We start from the raw sequence: 20,409 nt of genomic DNA on the forward strand, positions 1-20,409 counted from the left end.
TGTGTCTTTTGTTACGTGTGAATGCTGATATTTTTTATTCCAGTGTCTGTTAAGTTGGCAACAAGTTGGCTTGGTGATGGTCTCTTAACAAGCGCCCAACTTGTCCATGGGTATTCGGGTAGCCCAGGAAATGAAGAACTTGACCTGAATTTGGGAACCTGAATCATTGCTGGGCCTGGAGATTCTCTCAATTCTTCCACAACCTGCTTCTCTGCCTTTCTGCAAGACCTCTATCCTAGCTGCACTTCCACTGGGCTGCCATCTCACACACCTCTGAGAGTTGCCACTAACCTCAAGTCCATGTGAATGGCACCCCCTAAGGTTGTGCCACCAGAATGGGGCACCAGCTACCATCCTATCCTCATCCCACTCAGTCTTGCCCCTGTACTCCCACTAAAGGACATTCCCATTTCAGGTATTCAGTGATTAATCCCTTCTGAACTTCTGGTTGGTTTTTAGGCTCTTACCCAAAAGGGGTTACTGGCTTCTTGGGAAGTCATACCAATTTCTTTCATATTTTCTCTGAGTTTTCTGCAGGTGTTTGGAGAAGATTCATAAGTGGATTCTTAAAACTCATTTCTTCCCCCTTCACCCAAAATAGCAAACTCAGCTTAGGGCTTGTACTCGGGGGTATACACCATCAGTCTTGGTCTGTCCCAGGGAGCAGAAGTCTCCTGCCCCTTCCTTTTCCAAAGCCCATGTACCTTTGTTCTGCAAAGGCCTCAATTTCTAGCTCTATTTTGAGATGGAAATGATTGAAGTTTCTTAAACAACTCCCTAGCTGGCCTGCTCTACCTGTTTCTTCAGACTCTCCTGGTGACTCACCAGTGACTCACCACCATCCCCCTGGTACCACCACTGCAAATGATTCTCCGTGGGAAGTCACTGCACATGCAGTATCAGATAGTCATCCATGCCCACCAGGAAGGGGCTGCTCCCTACGCCAGGTTCAGGGGCTGGGGAGAAGTAGACTGAGAAACAATGGCAGGGCCTGAAACCCTGGAAAGATTGTAAAGGACAAGCAGTAAGATGGATGTAAATTTACTTTAAACTTATTGAAATGGATTTCCTTGTATTCTCTAAATAGGGCAGGCTGTTAGATGGAAGATAATATGTGCTGTCATCTCTCAGCATCACATAATATTCTTCACTCACTTTCCTTTGATGCCACTATCATTCTTTCAGGTCTTTGACCTTTCTACCTCAGGACCTTTGCACATGCTTTCCCTTTGCCCTCTAGTTAACCTCCATCCATCCTTCGACAGTTTGAATGTCACTTTCTCTGGGAAACTGTCCTGGTTTAGGCTGGGTCTCCCTCCTATCTTTTCTCACTACTTTTTATTTCCTGTTTTTATCCTTCTGCACCCTAAATGTAATTAATTGATCATTTATTCACTTTCTATCCCTGTGAACTCACTAAGGGCAGGAAACATTTCCCCAGCATCCATTTTATTGCCTGGCATATAGCAGGATCTCAATAAATATTTACTGCATGAGTATAAGAAAAAAAGGAGGAATAATCAGTTATTCCTTCAGCAGTGAACACTTAATAAATACCAGGTACTCAGGGTATCAAAACAAAATTCACTAGAATATAGGTGACCAGCAGACAGAATGAGACTAGAAAATGGGAAGCAGGTGCTTAATATGTGTAGAATGTTAAACTAGGTTGAACTTAAGTATTTGGAAACTCATAGAGGTGAGGGTAGCACGTTATTATAGTATAATTATTAGTGCTAAATTGTGAGTAAATGTGGTTGAAGGATATTTTCGTCACATGTGTCACCAGAAGGAAAGCCAGAGGTTAAAACATGGGAACGTGTAGCACAGCGAATCTTCTGGTGGACAGTGACTGTGATTAACGGTATAAACACAAAAAAAATCTTTCATGAGCTAGAATAAATGTTCCATACTATTACAAAGAGTCAAAAATACAGGAATAGTTGGGAGAAAATGTACCCATTACAAACTTAGAATATAAAGAGCAGGAATATCTTAATATTAACAAAAGTACCACGTCAAAACTAGGAGTTAACAATGGGGGGTGGTTAAGAGGTATGTGATATTTTGGGTTTTCTTTTATATTTTATCTTGTTATTATTATTATTATTAATTTGGAGTAGTCAAAATGCTCTAAAATTATAGTGATGATTGCACTACTGTGTGATGGTATACTTTGGAAAGATTGTATGGTGTGTGAATATATCTCAATAAAATTGCATTAAGATAAAATAACAGAATTCATCATCATTCCTGCAGTCAGGAAATCTGCAGCACAATCTTGGAATTAGGAGTTGTAATTGCACATGAGAAGTGCTAGGAGGAGAGGAAGCCCCAGACGCTAAAGGCACAGTCGTCTCCATCTGCTCTGAGTTCCTGAGATAGTACCTGCCCTCTTCTGTCTCAGATGGGCTTTGGATTTCTAGTGGAAATGCCTTCCTTTGTCACCCTCAGTTTCTGACCCTAGCAATCCTGTCTTCTTTCTACATGCTTGCTCTTCCCTAGAACTTTTCATCAACTATCCTGGGTTCTTGCGTCCCCTTTTGGTCTTTTTCTTCTCTGCCCAGGTTGCTGTTTTGTTGGGGTTTTTTTCATCATGCACCAGTGCCCACCCAGCTTGGCCCCCTTGACTGAGTCAGCTCATCACCCTGACAATAACTGCATTAAAAGATTCATTATTTTCATTTGCATGTAAAAAGTAGTTCTTTTGGTCCTGGGGCAATCTGGCTCTTTAAAAATATATTTAAAATATTTAAGATCACTTCATTTACATTTTAACCAGAGATCTCCAGGTTCCACTTTATGGGAGGGTGGGGTCCCATCACATCTGGCCTTTGTCTTGTGGGTGGGAGAATTGTTGCCTGGGAGGTAATCTGGCAGACCTATAGAGCAATTCCCCATGAAAATGGGTGTTCCAGGTTTGTCTGGGGGTGGCTGGGGGTAGTGATGGTGCCGGGGGCAGTACACAGAGGCGAGCAACAACAGCCAAACCCTGACCTTGAGCCCCAGGGACAGGACCTAACCTAGTCACCAGCCCAACTGAAAGGCTGGGAAGTATTAGGGAATCTCTGGTTGCTCTGTAAAAGCAGTTCATAATTGCGGAGGAATACGCGGAAGTGCGTATTCTCTGCACTTCCATTTCATCATCTGTCAAGTGGGACTGAACCCCTCGTGTGTCTCACCAGGTCACTGTGAGGATTCTGGGAGAGAATTTATGTCCCGGGCTGATCCCACGGTGCAGGCTCAGCTATTGCTATGTAATATCCCAGTCTCCTTAGCCCACCTCCTCTTTCTGGTCTCTGCTGTCACGTCATCTCAGCTTGGAGCTTCCCGGAGGCCACTGTGCAGAGATAGCAGACCTCTGGCTCTCTCTGTGAAACGGGGCCTCATCCCTGCAGGAGCAGCTAAAAGCACATTTTCATCTGTACCTTGGAAAAGGGATGGGTCCCGGGCCCCGGGGTGCAGGCCTTGTCTGATGCCTCAGCTTGGGGGAGGCTGTGGCCCCCCCGAGGCTTTCCTTCCCCTTCTGTACTCTGGGAGCAGAGGAACCAAGTGTCCTCTGAACTGCATTCCCAGCTAGAAGTAGAGTGCGGAGGGTTTTGCATAGTTGGTGGCCAAAGCGCAGAGGTTCTGGGGAGTTCGTAGAGCAAGTCAGACTACGCTTGAGGGAGAAGGATAGCGAGATGGGGGAGGAGTCAAGGCAGGGCTTCCTTCCTAGTCTCCCCCTCCCCTCCCCCTTCTCTCCAGCGCCACAACCATCAGATGCCTTTTCAACTTGGCTTGAAATAAACAAACTTGGAACTGTTTGGCTTGCTTTTGCTTCCCAGTTCCAAGAAATCATCTCCCAAAGGGTCCAGGCTGGGGCGGTGCAAGGGTAGCCCAGTGGTAGAATTCTCATCTGCAATGTGGGAGACCCTGGCTTGATCCCAGAGTTGGCGCATGCCAAAAAAAAGAAATGAGGAATTTCAAAGGGCCCAGGTTACTGGGCCCAGGAAGTATCCATCCCCTCCTAAGTCTCTATTCTTGTGGAGGCAGCTGAGAGGCACATCAAATCCCACCTCCTTCATGAAGCAGCACCCCCACTCCCCTCCCTGACTCCCCAAGAATCTCATTCTTTTTATGTGCATGGATAATGGCAGTGTTTTTTCAGCCCTGGAGACAAATAAGAATCACCAGGGGAGCTTTCAAAAAAACACTGATGAGGGTGCACGGATGGTTCAGTGGCAGAATGCTCGCCTTCCATGCGGGAGACCTGGGTTTGATTCCCAGACCATGCACCCGCCCACCCCCCCCCCCCAAAAAAAAAATTAGAACAAAACAATGTCCATGGCCCAAGCCCCAGGCCCCAAGGCCGGGGAACCTGATTTAATTAAGTGGGGTTTAGACATCTGCCTTTTAGAAGCTTCCCAGGTGTTTGTAAGTGCCATAGAGGTTGAAAACCTTGGGGGCTGGGAAGTGCCTTATTTTCTTCCGCCTGGGCCTTTTAACGTCTGAGTGGATTTTAAAGGGTTACTCAAAGGGTCCTTTGAAAGTGAGTGTCCTGAGGGCTGAAATTGGCCCCTGGGTAATAATAAGGGAGGGGTTGTGGCCTAGAGAAGAGTCTAGTAGGGATGAGGGAAGAGATGTTGGCAGCTTGGTCACTCCTTGGAGCCAGGTGCTTCTGCGGAGGGGAGCAAGATGGTGTGATGCAACACAGCTCCTCTTCTCCGTCAGCTCCACGTCGGGGTCCTGTGGGTCGGCGGAGATGGAAGTGCCCCCTCCACAGAGGGGCTCCAGAAACCCCTCTCCCTCCAAATGATCCGCGCTTGCTTTATTTTTCACACACCATCTGTTTCCTCTTTTCTCCCCCAGGAGGCATTAAGCACAGGCCAGCTTTAGGCAAGCAGAGCCGGCTCAGCCACTGCCTGCGTGCCCTGGGCCCAGTGTGCCCTGGGCCCAGCGTATTCTCTGCACTTCCATTTCATCATCTGTCAAGTGGGGCTGAACCCCTCGTGTGTCTCACCAGGTCACTGTGAGGATTCTGGGAGAGAATTTATGTCCCGGGCTGATCCCACGGTGCAGGCTCAGCTATTGCTATGTTTTTCACCTGGTCTCACCCCTCGGTGCCTGCAGAACCCACGGGGCTGGTTATCTAACTCCTGGGCCCTCGGTTTCCTCATCTTACACAATAGGGACAAGGACAGTGACTTTGGGGAGTTGTGAGGAGTCTGTAGGCAAAGGGCAAAGCACAAAGGCAGCGCTCAGAAGCACTGGTTCCTCCGCTCCCCCTCCCCACTTTCTCTCTTGTCTCCCCTCTAGCCCCTCTCTAGATCTGCTTTCTCCTCTGCCTGCTCAGGCTCTCCGTTGATCTTCCTGAATGGTCACAGATTGGGAGGCTCTGGATGGAGCCTTTTGGTTCAAAGAGGAGGCAGAGAGATGTAGAACGAGGATAAGGAAATGCACTTTAGGGATAAAGGACCTGCTTAAATCAGAGTAACAGACCCGTCCAAAGACCGTCCTTGAGTCCCCTTTTCCTGATGCTCCCTCAATGGCAAGAAGAGAAAGAAGCCTGAGAGGGATAAGGGAAACAACTACTCGGCTTGCTTCATTCACTTATTTGTTCATGGGACGGAGGTTGATCAGGTAGTTAATTCGTACCAGGCACAGCTCCGCCAACGAGGCAGGCCCCGCCCTCAAAGAAAGTGCATCCTGGTGGTGGAGACACGCAGGTCCCTGGAACATTCCGTGCTAAAGCAGAGTCCCAAGCATGGGAGGGGCACCTGGTTTTAGGGTTTGGCCTCAGATGAGGGGAGCTTTTATTTTTGAAAGTAAAAGAAACCCTAAGCTGATCTTGGGAAGCTAAGTAGGAGTTCACCAGTCAAAAGAGGAAGGAAGAGCTTTTCCGGACCCAGAAACCTCTCTGGAGGGAGCCTGGCCAGTTAGCGAAACCGCCAAGAGTGCAGTATGACTGGTTGGAGTTTGTGTGGCCAGTGGCAAGGCGAGCCAGGTGCCACGGGGAGATTTTGCAGGGTTTTTAGAAGGGAAGCGATGTGATCTGATTTACTTTACTAAGGTCTCTTCACCAGAGTGGAGAAAATCCTAGAGAGACCGTGGTTTCACAGGCAGGTGGCCACTCAGACAGCTAGATTATGAGAAGATTTTCAAAGCCAGCCAGCTCCTTCCCCTGTCCTGCTGTTGTTCTTGAAGGGAGCTCAAGAATTACACAGCAACCATCAAACCAGGAAGTGTGAGCAGTCCTGTGGCCTCCTCAACAGCTGGTCATAAAAAGTCCTTGACCTTCAGAAAGCAAGAGTCCCCATGTCTGAAAAAGAGGAAATTCTGGTCCAAATGGGTATGACTACAATAGAGGTCATGTTTTTTCCTTTGGTTTCAGAACCCACTTGACTTTGAAGGTGATGGCAAGACAGATTTGTTGTATAGTCAGTTTAATTGAACACCATAAGTACAGGGATTCTTGAATAGAGCATTAGATTTTGTTGGTTTGTCCAGGTTAGTGTGATGCCCTGATAAATCCCAGAGTGATTTGGACAGTGAATAAAGAAGTATTTGCAAAGTCCCCTTGGAGGACTGGGGAGAAAAAGAGGAAATATTAAACTTCCCCATTTGGAGAATTTCTGAATTCTCACAAGCAGTGGGGACAATCAAACCAACAGGCCAAGTCCTCAATCTTGAGGTTTGCCCCTAGGAAACATCCCTGCAAAGGATAGGTCAAGCCTACTTAAAATTAGGCCCAAGAATCACCCTAGAGAACCTCTTTTGTTGCTCAGATGTGGCCTCTCTCAGCCAACACAGCAAATGAACTCCCTGCCCTCCCCCTCTATGTGGGACATGACTCCCAGGGGTATAAATCTTCCTGGCAACATGGGACAGAAATCCTGGGATGAGGCAGGACCAGCATCAGGGGGTTGAGAAAATTTTCTCAACCAAATGGGGGAAGAGTGAAATGAAACAAAATAAAGTGTCAGGGGCTGAGAGATTTCAGAGTCAAGAGGTTATTTTTAAATTTTTTTTAGCATTTGTTCCTCCTATTATTTATTTTTATTCCATATGTTCTACTCCTTTGTTAACAAGGTAGATAAAAGGAGCATCAGACACAAGGTTTTCACAATCACACGGTAACATTGTGACAGCTGTATCATTATTCAATCATCCTCAAGAAACATGGCTACTGGAACACAGCTCTACATTTTCAGGCAGTTCCCTCCAGCCTCTCCATTACATCTTGACTAACAAGGTGATGTCTATTTAATGCCTAAGAATAACCTCCAGGATAACTCCTCGACTCTGTTTGGAATCTCTCAGCCATTGACACATTATTTTGTCTCCTTTCTCTCTTCCCCCTTTTGGTCAAGAAGGTTTTCTCAATCCCTTGGTGCTGAGTCCCAGCTTATTCTAGGATTTCTGTCCCACGTTGCCAGGAAGGTCCACACCCCTGGGAGTCATGTCCCACGTAGACAGGGGGAGGGTGGTGAGTTTGCTTGTTGTGTTGGCTGAGAGAGAGAGGCCACATCTGAGTAACAAAAGAGGTTCTCTTGGGGGTGACTCTTAGGCCTAATTTTAAGTAGGCTTAGCCTATCCTTTGTGGGGTTAAGTTTCATATGAACAAACCCCAAGACTGGGGGGCTAGTTGATTTTTGATAAGGATATGAAGACCATGAAATAGGGAAAGCATGTTTTCTTGACCAAATGGTAGTACTGGGAAAACTGGAGATCCATATGCAAAAGAATGAAATTGAACCTCTACCTCACAACATATAAAAAAATTAACTCAAAATGGATTAATGACCTGAAGATCTAAAACTGCAAATTCATAGAAGAAAACATAGGGAAATATCTTCAGAACCTTGTATTAAAAAATGAATTCTTAAATATGACACCAAAAGCATGAGAACAAAAGAAAAAATTGATAAATGGGACTTCATCAAAATTTAAAACTTCTATGCATCAAAGGACATTATCAATAAAGTAAAAATATCACCTACAGAATTGGAGAAAATATTTGGAATCATATATCTAATAAGGTTTTAATATTCAGAGTATATTAAAACATACAACTCAACAACAAAAAGACAAACACTACAATTTTAAAATTGGCAAAAGACTTGAATAAACATTTCTCCAAAGAAGTTTACACATAGTCAATAAGCACATGAAAAGATGCCCAAATCATAAGTCAATAAGAAAGTGCAAATCAAACCAAAATGTGATATCAATTCATCTCCTCTAGGATGGCTATTATTTAAAAAATAGAAAATTACCAGTGATGGCAAGGATATGGAGAAATTAGAACGCTTGTGCATTGCTGGTAGGAATGCAAAATGGGACCACTGCGGTGGGACTTGGACAGTTATTTGCATATTGATGTTCACAGAGGCATTAGTCATGATTGCCAAAACGTGTAAACAACCCAAGTGTCCATCCACAGATGAACGGATAAACAAAATGTGGCATAGCTAGATAGTCAGAATATTATTCAGCTGTTAAAAAAGAATGAAATTCTGATACATGCTGCCACATGGATGAACCTGGAAGATATGCTGACTGAAATAATCCAGACACAAAAGGATAAATATGGTATGCTTTCACACACAATATCTAGACTCAGCAAATTAATGGAGACAGAAAGTAGATTAGAGGTTATCAGTGCCGGGAGGAGGGACAATAAGAAGTTGATGGGTACAGATTTTCTGTTTGGAGTAATGAAAAATTTTGATAACAGATGGTGGCAATGGCACCTTTAAATATCGATACTTTAAATACCGTAAATGTAATCAATGCAACTGAGTTGTATACATGATAGCAGTTAAAATGGCTAATTTTGTGTTGAATATATGTTACCAACATAAAAATTTTAAAATAGAGAAAGAAAAAATGTTCATGTAGCCATAAATTATCTCCAATTTTGAAAACCTCTCCTGTCTTGCATTCTGGGGTCACAAAACACCTGTCTTTTTAGGCTTCTTGCCATGTATGTAGGTTCAGTTTTGTAGTCATTGAAAAGAGCCTTTGGTCCCCTTTTTCTGCCCTGTAGATTTTCAGATTCTGAGCAAATTGCAGCTTCTGACAGGCATCTTCAACAAGTGTTAAAAATGGAGAGCCTTGAGCCCCTAATCTTGGGGCTTGTTCATATGAAACTTAACCCCACAAAGGATAGGTCAAGCCTCCTTAAAATTAGGCCTAAGAGTCACCCCCAAGAGAACCTCTTTTGTTGCTCAGATGTGGCCTCTCTCACCAGCAACATGACAAGCAAACTCACTGCCCTCCCCCTCTCTACATTGGACATGACTCCCAGGGGTGGGGACCTTCCTGGCAACGTGGGACAGAAATCCTAGAATGAGCTGAGACTCAGCACCAAGGGATTAAGAAAACCTTCTTGACCAAAAGGGGGAAGAGAGAAAGGAGACAAAATAATGTGTCAATGGCTGAGAGATTCCAAACAGAGTCGAGAAGTTATCCTGGAGGTTATTCTTAGGCATTAAATAGACATCACCTTGTTAGTCAAGATGTAATGGAGAGGCTGGAGGGAACTGCCTGAAAATGTAGAGCTGTGTTCCAGTAGCCATGTTTCTTGAAGATGATTGTATAATGATACAGCTTTCTCGTGACTGTGTGATTGTGAAAACCTTGTGTCTGATGCTTCTTTTATCTACCTTATGGATAAAATGAGTAAAACATAAGGATTAAAAATAAATAAATAATAGGGGGAACAAATGTTAAAATAAATTTAGAAGATTGAAATGCTAGTGATCAGTGAAAGGGAGGGGTAAGGGACATGGTATGTATGAATTTTTTCTTTGTTCTCTTTTTATTTCTTTCTGAATTGATGCACATGTTCTAAGTAATGATCATGATGATGAATATACAACTATGTGATGAAAAGAAAAGATTAAATAGTATAACAAGTTTCTCAAAAAAAAGGAGAGCTTTGTTTCACATTAAGGTGTCTGCACTTGACTGAATATCCTTCCCAAATGGCCTTGCAATTTTACACTGATTGCCTGCTGTGGTCAGATGCTGCTCCTTTCCCACTAGACAACGCTGGGAGCCGATCCAGAAGAGGTCCCCTTGGCAGTGGTGACTCCAGTCACAAAAAGTCACGAGGTTGGCTCCAGGCTGAGCTGCCCTTGAGCACCAAAACCTCCTAGTCGGCCCCTCCTGGGTCTGACCCCTGCTCACATTCCCTGTTTCTGATCCTGTTTCCAGGTAGGAGTGTCCAGTGGTTCTCCCCTTCCCGAGTCTCAGTCCGCCACCCTCCCAGCCCACACAGGTTCTGCCTCTCAGCAGCTTCAGCCTCAAGACCTGTAGCCCTCATGCTGTTCCCCGGCCACGTCCGGAGCCAGAATCCCCAGAGCCAGCCTTTCCGGAGGTGAAATGGGCTCCTCCTTCCCATCAAAGCTTTCGGAAAGAAAAGCTTTATCTTCTTAAGGTCTGATCTGATCTGATATATATTTTATAATCTTCAAATAATTTCTTTTTGAAATTGGCGATTTGTTCCTCTTACCCTTCTGCTGTAATTGATCTTGCTTTTCTTTACTACGTGTGTGTTCCTTTCCGACATCTCTGACTTCAAAAGAAACAGATCCCGAACGTGGGGGAGTTCCTAATCCCTCCGTAACAACCACTTTTGGATTTCTTCTTGTTCAGCAAGTCTTTCTCCTTCTGGGAGAAGAAGAGGGGAGCCCAGGGCCGCCACAGTTCTGGGGGCCGCAAGGCTGGAAGCCCGTGGAGGCTGGGGGCCGCCTTGGGGCCCAAGGCCCTGAGCGCAGGCCTGGGAAGGAGTGGGACGCATGCCTAGTCTGTAGACCACGGGCGAGTCGCGCACGCACGACGCGGTCCAGGCTCACGTTTCCTAGTTTGGGAGGCCTGTTCACTGAGGACTTACCCTGCACCAGGCGCTGTGCAGGCATTCCTCAGTCAGTTCTCACGACTTTCATGATCTCCCATTTTCAAGTCAGAAAGTGAAGCATAGAGGGTTTAAGTGGCATGGCCAAGGCCACACAGCTGGGAGCGGCAAGGCCAGGGCGCAAAGTTCCTCCGCCAGTGCTCGCGGACACTCCAACTTGCTCCTGTGCCTGGAGTTTGGTCTAGTTACGGCTTGGTCCAGAATAATGGCCCCTTTTAGAGCCATTATTCAGCTTGCTGGTTCCCCCTTGCCAGTCTTGCCTTCATCCCTCCTCACTCCCTCGACTGCTCTGGTCCCCTCCGGCCCCATAGCCCAGAGATTCCCCCTAAAGCCTTTACCTTTTATTGTATCTACCTTTCTAGCCTTTGTTCCATGAGTTCCCCACAATCCACAATCACACTTTGAGGAAGGCTTCACTTCCCAAGGGTCAGAAACAGATGTTGGAGTTCCTATTTGTGGTGCTTGCTGCCTAATATTACTGTATTCTAGGTTGTATGCTCATACAACACTCATAACCCCCCAAACACATAAACTCATACAAACACAAACATACACACAGCGCTCCCCCACAAACACACGTGCATATAAACACAAACATGCACATAGCCCCACATGCACACAAACACATAATATACACACATGCACACAAAGACCCCCCGAGCACACAAAGAAACATACATACATGCAAACACATGAGCACACATGCACATTCAGACACATCAGCACACACACACATAAACATGCATGCACAAAAACAGATAGCTCCACATGTATGCATACACATAAAACACACAAAGCCACACATGAATACACACAAAACTCCCACAAACACACAAGTAAACATTCATGCACACATACAGACACCTAAACACATGTGCAAACACAGAAACACACACATGCACATAAACCTGCATTACACACATAAACACATAAATGTACACGTGCATATCAGCCCCCACACAAACACACGTGCACATAAACCCAGACAAGCACACACAAACACACAAAGGCATAAGCCCACCTGCACCCATGTACACCATACACGCGCCTCCACCCTGTCAGACCCCCTCTCCTTCCCGCCTCTCCTCAGGGGCCTGTGAACTGCAGGCTGGAGCTAAGTGAAACCCACACTGGCAGGAAGTGAAACAACAGCGTGAGCTTTTCTGGGGCTTCTGGCACAGCTGTTCGGGGGACAAAGCAAACAGTTGACAGTTTCTGGAGCTGCTCTGAGGTAACCGGGATCTTGGGGTGGGGTGGAGAAGGTCTGGGTGGAGCTGGGAAGCGGGGGCCTCAGGTGACCTGCTGATTGCCTCTCTGCCCCCCACCCTCGGGCGGGGGGGGGTGTGCCTTGCAGTGAGGCGAGGAACCTGGGCTTTCTCCGCCCAGGCTGTTGAAAACAGCTGTGGGCCCAAGGACATTTCCTCAGTCACAGAGGCACATGGTCCTGTCTTTGTTCTTGGTCTGGAAACAAACTGTTTTTATAGAGTTTTCATGCACCCTCTTGGATAAGTAAAAGAAAAGTCCTGTGGAGAAAGGAAAGATGAGGTCAGCATAGCATTAAGCATTGGCATGGACTATTATCCACCTTGTGCTTGACCAGACTGGTGTGAAACCCTTGTCTGACAGGCCAGGCAAAGTCCCCCGAGGTTGGGCCACATGGAATACTTTGGGGTTCTGTCTGAGTTTGCCAGGCTGCTATGACAAATACCATGCATTGGGTTGGCTTAAACAAGTATTTATGAACTCACAGTTTCGGAGGCTAGAAGTCCAAAAGCAAGGCTCCCGGCAAGGCCATGCTCCCTTCCCGGAGTCAGGAGCCTTCTGGTGCTGGCTCGCCACGTTCAGAGGGGTTCCTTGCTTGCATCTTTGCCTCCTGTCCCACGGCGAGCTTCCTCTCCTTGTGTCAACTCTTAAGGTTTCTGTTGACCTCCAGCTTCCTCCTCTGTGGCCTTCTCTGACTGATTGGGTCCCAATGGCTTCTGCTTACAAATGTGCATTAAGGCCCACTCCGGATTAGGTGGGCCACAAACCTAAGAATAACTTCTTCAGAAGGTCCTATTTAGGAGTGGGGCTTTTTGAGGGCTTCTGGCACAGCTGTTGGAGGGACTAAGCACATAAACGCACATGTGCACACACAAACTCATAATTGTACACATACTTATAACTGCCCCCATAAACACACATAAACAGGAATCCTCATTTATAGGAATGGGGATTTGAGGATTAGAATTAAAAGCATGTTTTCTTTGGGGTGCATAATAATTTCTACCTCAGGGTCCTTTTCGCAAGACAATGTTGGAGATTTGGGGACGTGATGAGCTCTGCTGTGTTTCCCTTGGGAGAGAGGGACAAGGGGCTGGGTCGGTGAGTGTAGATGGAGTGTGGGGTGGGTGGGATAGTGACATGAAGTCCCTGACCCTTTTCCCTAGAGATATCAGATGCAGGAGAAGAATTCCTTGGTTATAGTCTGAGGAGATATCTGAGGACTTGATGAAATTGAAGGGAATTCTCAAAAGTCCAGCTCTGATTCTGGGGAGATATAGCTCCTACTATGGCTGTCATGTGTTTCCTTATAAAATTCCCTCTCTGCATCTGATATACCAGAGAATAATTGTGCGAGCCAAAAGGAACCTTGGATATAATCTAATCCAAATAGTACCAAACTTTCCATTTGTGTTCTACTCTATATTTATTTAATATTTTTCTTTAACTTACTTTAAAAATCTTTTATTCAACCTAAATTATAATAGTCACAATATAATGGGTTTGGTGTGTTAATATACGTTTTTAAACTACCTACCTATCAAAATAATTCATATTCTTTTCTTTTGCATTGGGCAAGCACTGGGAATTCATATTCTTTTTAATGCAATTTTATAGAGATATATTCACCCCCCCATCCAATTCATCCAAAGAATTCATATTTTTTTTGTGAAATACCAAAACTCAGATTGTGTGCTACTGATGATACACATCTCACACTTTGGGAAACACTGATCTAGTCCAGTTAATTAACAAATAATAATTTATGGATGAGGCAACTGAGGCCCATAGACATGAAGTTATTTTCTCAAGGTCTCACAAAGAATGGTAAAATTTGGGACTATTCCTATCACCATGTGACAGGAATCAAATTTACAGTTTTGATTCTTTCCAATATACCATTTTATACCTCTTGTCCTGCTGTGTATGCTTTCAAGTGTTCAGACACAATTCTTCCATATAATTCAATAGGTACCCCATATCAAATGTTAAACATAATCTCTAGCAAGAGGAGACTTAATAAACACAACTTAAAAAAAATTTATTTATTAATTAAAAAATTAAGAAACCAAATAAAACATCAACATATATAATCAGTAATTCACAATATCATCACTTAGTTGCATATTCATCATTTCTTAGAACATTTGCATTAATTCAGAAAAAGAAATAAAAAGACAATAGAAAAAGAAATAAAATGAACACAGGAAAGAAAAAAAAAGATTATACCTACCATACTCCTTACCCCTCCCTTTCATTGATCACTAGCATTTCAAACTAAATTTATTTTAGCATTTGTTCACCCTAGTATTTATTTTTATTCCATATGTTCTACACCTTTGTTGACAAGGTAGATAAAAGGAGCATCAGACGCAAGGTTTTCACAATCACACAGTCACATTGTGACAGTTGTATCATTATTCAGTCATCCTCAAGAAACATGGCTACTGGAACACAGCTCCATATTTTCAGGCAGTTCCCTCCAGCCTCTCCATTATATCTTGACTAACAAGATGATATCTACTTGATGCATAAGAATAACCTCCAGAATAACGTCTCAGCTCTGTTTGGAATCTCTCAACCATTGACACTTTGTCTCATTTCACTCTTCCCCCTTTTGGTCGAGAAGGTTTTCTCAATCCCTTGATGCTGAGCCTCAGCTCATTCCAGGATCTCTGTCCCACATTGCCAGGAAGGTCCACACCCCTGGGAGTCATGTCCCACGCAGAGAGGGGGAGGGTGGTGAGACTACTCGTCGTGTTGGCTGGAGAGAGGGGCCACATCTGAGCAACAAAAGAGGCTCTCTTGGGGGTGACTCTTAGGCTTAAGTTTTAAGTAAACTTGACCTATCCTTTGGGGGTTAAGTTTCATGTGAACAAACCCCAAGACTGGGGGCTCAGCCTATAGCTTTGGTTGTCCACACTGCTTGTGAGAATATCAAGAATTCAACTTGGGGAAGTTCAATTTCTCCCCGATAAACACAACTTTTCTTTCCTTTTTTCTTAAATACCTCACTACCAACCTTGACTAGCTGCTCTCTGGAAGCTTTTAGAATCTTTTTTTTAAATGCCAATTAATTTATCATGCTGTGTGAGGTATTCAACAGGTCTTTTCAATCTAGAGACTGGGGTCTTCAGTTTGTGGACAATCTCTTGATTGTTTACTTTATTATTTCCTTCCATTTCTTTCTTTCTTTTTTTCTCTCTCTCTCCTTCTAAAATATCAATTATTTGAGAGCTGGGTTTCCTGAACCAACAATCCTCATTTTCTTCTCTCCTATTTTGTCCTACCTTCTCAAAGTTGTCTTCAACTTCATTTTGTAATATTTCTGTATACATTTTTAAATTACAGCTTTCATAGTTTTTAATTTCTAAAAGGTCTTCCTTACTCTCTGTTCATTTTTCATACCCTCCTGTTACTGTTTCATGGATGCAGTGTCTTCTCTTATCTCTCTAAGGATGTTAATTACACTTCATTTGAATTTTGCTTTTATTTCTTGCATTGTCTCAGTTTCTTCCTGGGTCTTTTCTCTGTGTATTTCATTTTAGGGTCTCTCTCTTTCTTCTGTTGGAGGCTTCCCTCAAATGCCTTGTGATCCTTAGCTGTTTGGTTATATTTAAAAGTGAATGCTGCCGAAGCAGGATGGGTCAAAGTCAGAGTGGTGGTCCTGATCCTGGAGGTTGCAAAAAGGATGAGAAGGACAAGAAAAAGAAATGTGAACCCTCTGTACCAACTAGAATGGGGGAAAAGAAGGAGAAAACAAGAGACCAGATGCTGCTAACAAACTACCGTTGGTGACACTTCACACCCAGTGCCTATTAAATTTATTGAAGTTAGAATTAAAGACTTCTTCTCATGGAGGAAGAATTCATTAGAAATCAGGAACAAATGAAACCATTAGAAGAAAAGTAGCAGGAGGAAACTTCAAAGGTGGGTGAAATGAAGGGGACCCCAATGTCAGTAGGAAACTTGGAAGAGATCATTGATGACAATCACACCATCATGTCTACACCAGTGGGCTTGGAACACTATGTCAGCATTCTTTCATTTTTGGACAAGGATCTACTAGAACACACAGGCTGCTCTGTCCTGCTCAGTCACAAGGTACAGGCAGTAATAGGGGTCCTGAAGGATTACACAGATCCCCTGGTCATGGTGATGAGGATGGGAAAGGCCCCCCAGGAGACCTATGGTGATATTGGGTGGTTGGATAATCAAATTCAGGAAATTAAGGAATTTGTAGAGCATCCTCTCATGCATCCCAGATATTATGAAGATATGTGTATAAAGCCCCGTAAGGGGTCATTCTGTATGGTCCACCTGGCACAGGGAAAACACTGTTAGCCAAAGCAATAGCCAACCAAACCTCAGCCAGTTTCTTAGGGGTGGTTGGCTCAGAATTTATTCAGAAGTACCTAGGAGATGGACCCAAACTCATGTGGGAATTATTTTGAGTTGCTGGAGAACATACACCATCCATTTTGTTTATTGATGAAATTGATGCCATTGGGACAAGAAGATAGGACTCAAATTCCAGTGGCGAGAGAGAAATTCAGTGAACTATGTTGGAACTCTCAAACCAGTTGGATGAATTTGATTCAAGAGGAGATGTGAAAGTTATCATGGCCACAAACTGAATAGAAACTTTGGATCCAGCACTTATCAGACCAGGTTGTATCGACAAGAAGCTTCAGTTCCACTGCTTGGAGAGAAGACCAAAAAGCACATCTTCCAGATTCACACTAGAAGAATGACATAGCCTTGGACAACTTGATCATGGCTAAAGATGACCTATCTGGTGCTGACATCAAGGCAATCTGTACAAAAGTTGGCCTGATGGCCTTGAGAGAATGTAGACTGAACATAATGAACAAAGACTTTAAAAAATCTAAAGAAAACGTTCTTTATAAAAAAACAAGAAGGCACCCCCGAGGGAGGGGCTGTATATCTAAGTGAAACACATTTCTTCAAGAAAATGGTTGGGCATTTTCCTAACCCCTCAGAGGTTGGGGAAGTTGTCCAGAAAAATCCATATTCCAGTTGATTTTTATTAATAAAACATTCTGTGTTTTGAGTCTGATGTGTAGGATGCCCCTTGGGCTGCATTTGTCTGTTGGCCACTGTGCAGCACTGTTTCCCAGTAAAGCATACTCTTACAGAAGTAAAAAAAAAGCAGTGAAATACTGAATTTCTGAGTGCAATTTCTTTCTCCCTATATAAGGGAAGCTTGTTGAATGAAAAGCTTCACTATAAGGAGACTTCATGGTGATCTTTTTTGGGAAACCACCCCCCACCCCATCTGTATCGAAGGTCTGTTTTCTGGGGTCTCAGAGAAGTATCCTTCAATAATCTGCAGCTGCTGGTTTGAGAAAAGGGTGGGAGAAGGAAAATTAGAGTTCCTCTGTTAAATTTGTAGATTTTCACTTAGTCCTCCCGTTTAGCTCCATTGATTTTCCACCTGAGCAATTTCCTCTTCCAGGAATTCCAATGTCCATGGGTGGCCCATCTGAGCATCCAGCCCTGCTCTCTCTGCTTTTGGCTATGGCGATATCTTTTCTCTGCTCCGCCATACCCATAGATGATATACGGAATCGGCTGTTAGTAAAAGAGAAGAAGATGCAGTTGGGGGGCCAGCTGGTGTTGAGGAAACAAGAGATGATGGCCAATGAGAAGCTCATGTCCCTCAAAGAGGCTGAGATAACTGATGCCATGAAGACCCAGAAGTTCCCACCCAGCATGCACTTCTTCCAGGCTAAGAAGCTCATTGAGGAAAGCCAGGTGTTCAGTATCCTGAAGAAGATGCCAAAAGGTAGAGGCTTGGAGAGGGATGGTTTGGGGGCCCTGGGAAGGTCTGGGGAAACCACACTGTTTATCGGAAGCCTTTGCTTCTTCTTTTTTTCTTTGTATGCTGTATGGTGGGGGTCACATTTCATTCTTTTTTCCATGTGAGTATCCCCTTATTGCAGCACCATTTGTTGAATTTTTTTTATTATTAATTAAAAAAAATTTTTAAAAATACCAAACAAATGCAAACATTCAGAACTTTTGATCATTCCGTTCTACATATATAATCAGTAATTCACAATATCATCACATAGTTGCATATTCATCATCATGATCATTTCTTGGAACATTTGCATCTATTCAGAAAAAGAAATAAAAAGAAAACAGAAAAAAACTCATACATACCATACCCCCACCCCTCCCCCTCACCGATCACCAGCATTTCAATCTAAATTAATTTTAACAGTTGTTCCCCTTATTATTCATCTTTATTCCATATGTTTTACTGGTCTGCAACAAAGCAGACAAAAGGGCCTTTGTTTCTTAGTATTCTAAATGGATTGGAGTGAACTCTCTCAACTCCTCTCCTTTGCTTTACTGGCAAACTAGGGAGGGGTGTTTGATGGTGATAGCTGATTCACCTTGCAAACCCAGATCCTGCTTCTGGGGGAACTCTGGCTGAGAGAGACAGTAGGGAGGGGGCTGCAAAAGTAACAGGCCTTACCTGACAAAGTGAAAAAGCATCCAGCCGTAAGACAGTGTCCTGGATTCTAGCATGGAAGCATTCCCTACACATCTTTCCTTTTACTCCTTTCTCTTGCCCTTTTCTGGGGGGCTGATCACCCAGTAACATCCAATATCATGTAGCATCCTGGCACTGTATAAACTAATTCCCATGAATAGCAAATTAATTATAAACACACACATATAAATAGCAGTTTGCAGTTTAAGGACTCTTCTATACTTTATTTAAATTTCATAAGTAGAGGTTAAAAAATAATAACTATGAGGTTGATAAAGTAGATCTGACTATTCCCAGTTGAGGGGACCGTGAGGCTTAGAAAGGGAAATGCATGGACCTCAAACACCTGGGACATCTGCCAGGGGGGCAGTGCCGGGGCCAGGGGCTGCAGGAGAAGAAGAGCAGAGTGTCAAAGTGTAGACTGTGCCCTGAGAAACATTGAGGTCAAAGCTGGTGTCAGGTTTGAAGGGCCATCATGGAGCCCCCAAGGCCAAAGCCTGCAGGTGGGAAGCTAGCTAAATACTAGCCTGAAGCAGGGAAGGGAAAGCCAGCCCTTAGGTGGGGGGTTGGGGGACAGGGAAAGGGGATCAAGGGCGATTATGCAGAAAGGCCAAGTGTCTGAGACCCTTTATCCCGTATTGGGTGGGGAGGCCTCATTGAAACACTTGGCCTCAGAAGTGGATGTGTCCTGTGGATGAGCCCCACATTCTGGTTCTAAGCCAGATGCTTCCCCACTCTACCAAGCTGCCTCTCTTGGAGGAGTCCACCCATGGTTTCTGACTACTGAGAGAGAAAGCCAAGGGAAGCCCTGCTCTTAAACCAGAGAAAGTGGCAGTGGCCATGTCAGAGAGACAAAAGTAGGAAATAGAGCAGCTCTTGGAGTCACAATGAGAAAGCACATTTAGTTCCAGAGGAATTTAGGCTTCCTACATCTTCTTGTCCATCTGCAACCCCCCACTGCCCCCTAACCTGGAATCTGGACTTCACTTCCATGGCTTCACCACTTCTTTCTCTGCTCCAGGGGCCGCCTTACATGTCCATGACTTCAGCATCCTGAGTGGGGACTGGCTGGTGAAAAACGTTACCCACAGGCCCCACTGCCATTTCTGTGTCACCCCGAGGGGGACCATGCAGTTCAAATTTGCTCACCCCACCCCTCCCACTCCTAAGCCAACAGAATGTTCGGAGTGGATTTTGCTGGAGAAATATCGCCAACAGCTGCAGAATGTCACTGATTTTGAAGACAGGTGAGTGTGGTGGTTCAGAAAGCACAATATAGGGCGGGCCATGGTGGCTCAGCAGGCAAGGACGCTTGCCTGCCATGCCAGAGGACTTGGGTTCGATTCCTGGTGCCTGCCCATGTTTAAAAAAAAAAAAAAAAAGCACAATATACAGCTGTGTTTCTCCTGCTATAAACCCACACGTAAAAACCTGGCCTTAAAAAAAAATCAGGAGGCTTTTTCTGTTCTAGTTCTATAGAAGGATACTTTGCATCATGAAAGCATTCCACACCTTTCTTTCCATAGTAGGTCTTGGTGCATTTAAAATCTTATTTTCTCTGCAAAAGACATTTTTAGCAACATTGTTGTTGGATAAAATGATGTTTGCCATGATGTTCAATGACAGCGGGAAGAAGAAAAAGTCCCAGCTCCTAGGGCAATGAAATGACGATCCAGCTGGTGGATACAATTGCTGAAAAACTGATGGAGCAACTTGC

At 44.3% G+C, this 20,409-nt stretch overlaps 1 protein-coding gene and 1 pseudogene across 3 annotated transcripts in view; both read left to right on the forward strand.

The window, feature by feature from the left end:
• ADA2 (adenosine deaminase 2) overlaps positions 1–20,409 on the forward strand; it is a 66,912-nt gene that overhangs the window by 17,781 nt on the left and 28,722 nt on the right. The window contains exons 2-4 of one of the 3 annotated variants that reach the window (XM_077169583.1): positions 11,994–12,134; positions 17,646–17,975; positions 19,714–19,939. In XM_077169583.1, coding sequence (XP_077025698.1) covers positions 17,654–17,975; positions 19,714–19,939 — 548 coding nt within the window. In that variant the 5' untranslated portion in view covers positions 11,994–12,134; positions 17,646–17,653. The remainder of the gene's footprint in view (positions 1–11,993; positions 12,135–17,645; positions 17,976–19,713; positions 19,940–20,409) is intronic. The other 2 variants (XM_077169582.1, XM_077169584.1) reach the window with 2 other exon arrangements.
• On the forward strand, positions 15,809–17,210 carry LOC143690465 (26S proteasome regulatory subunit 4 pseudogene; annotated as a pseudogene).

Source organism: Tamandua tetradactyla, chromosome 7 (assembly GCF_023851605.1).
Source record: "Tamandua tetradactyla isolate mTamTet1 chromosome 7, mTamTet1.pri, whole genome shotgun sequence".
In the NCBI taxonomy this organism is placed as follows: Eukaryota; Metazoa; Chordata; class Mammalia; order Pilosa; family Myrmecophagidae; genus Tamandua; species Tamandua tetradactyla.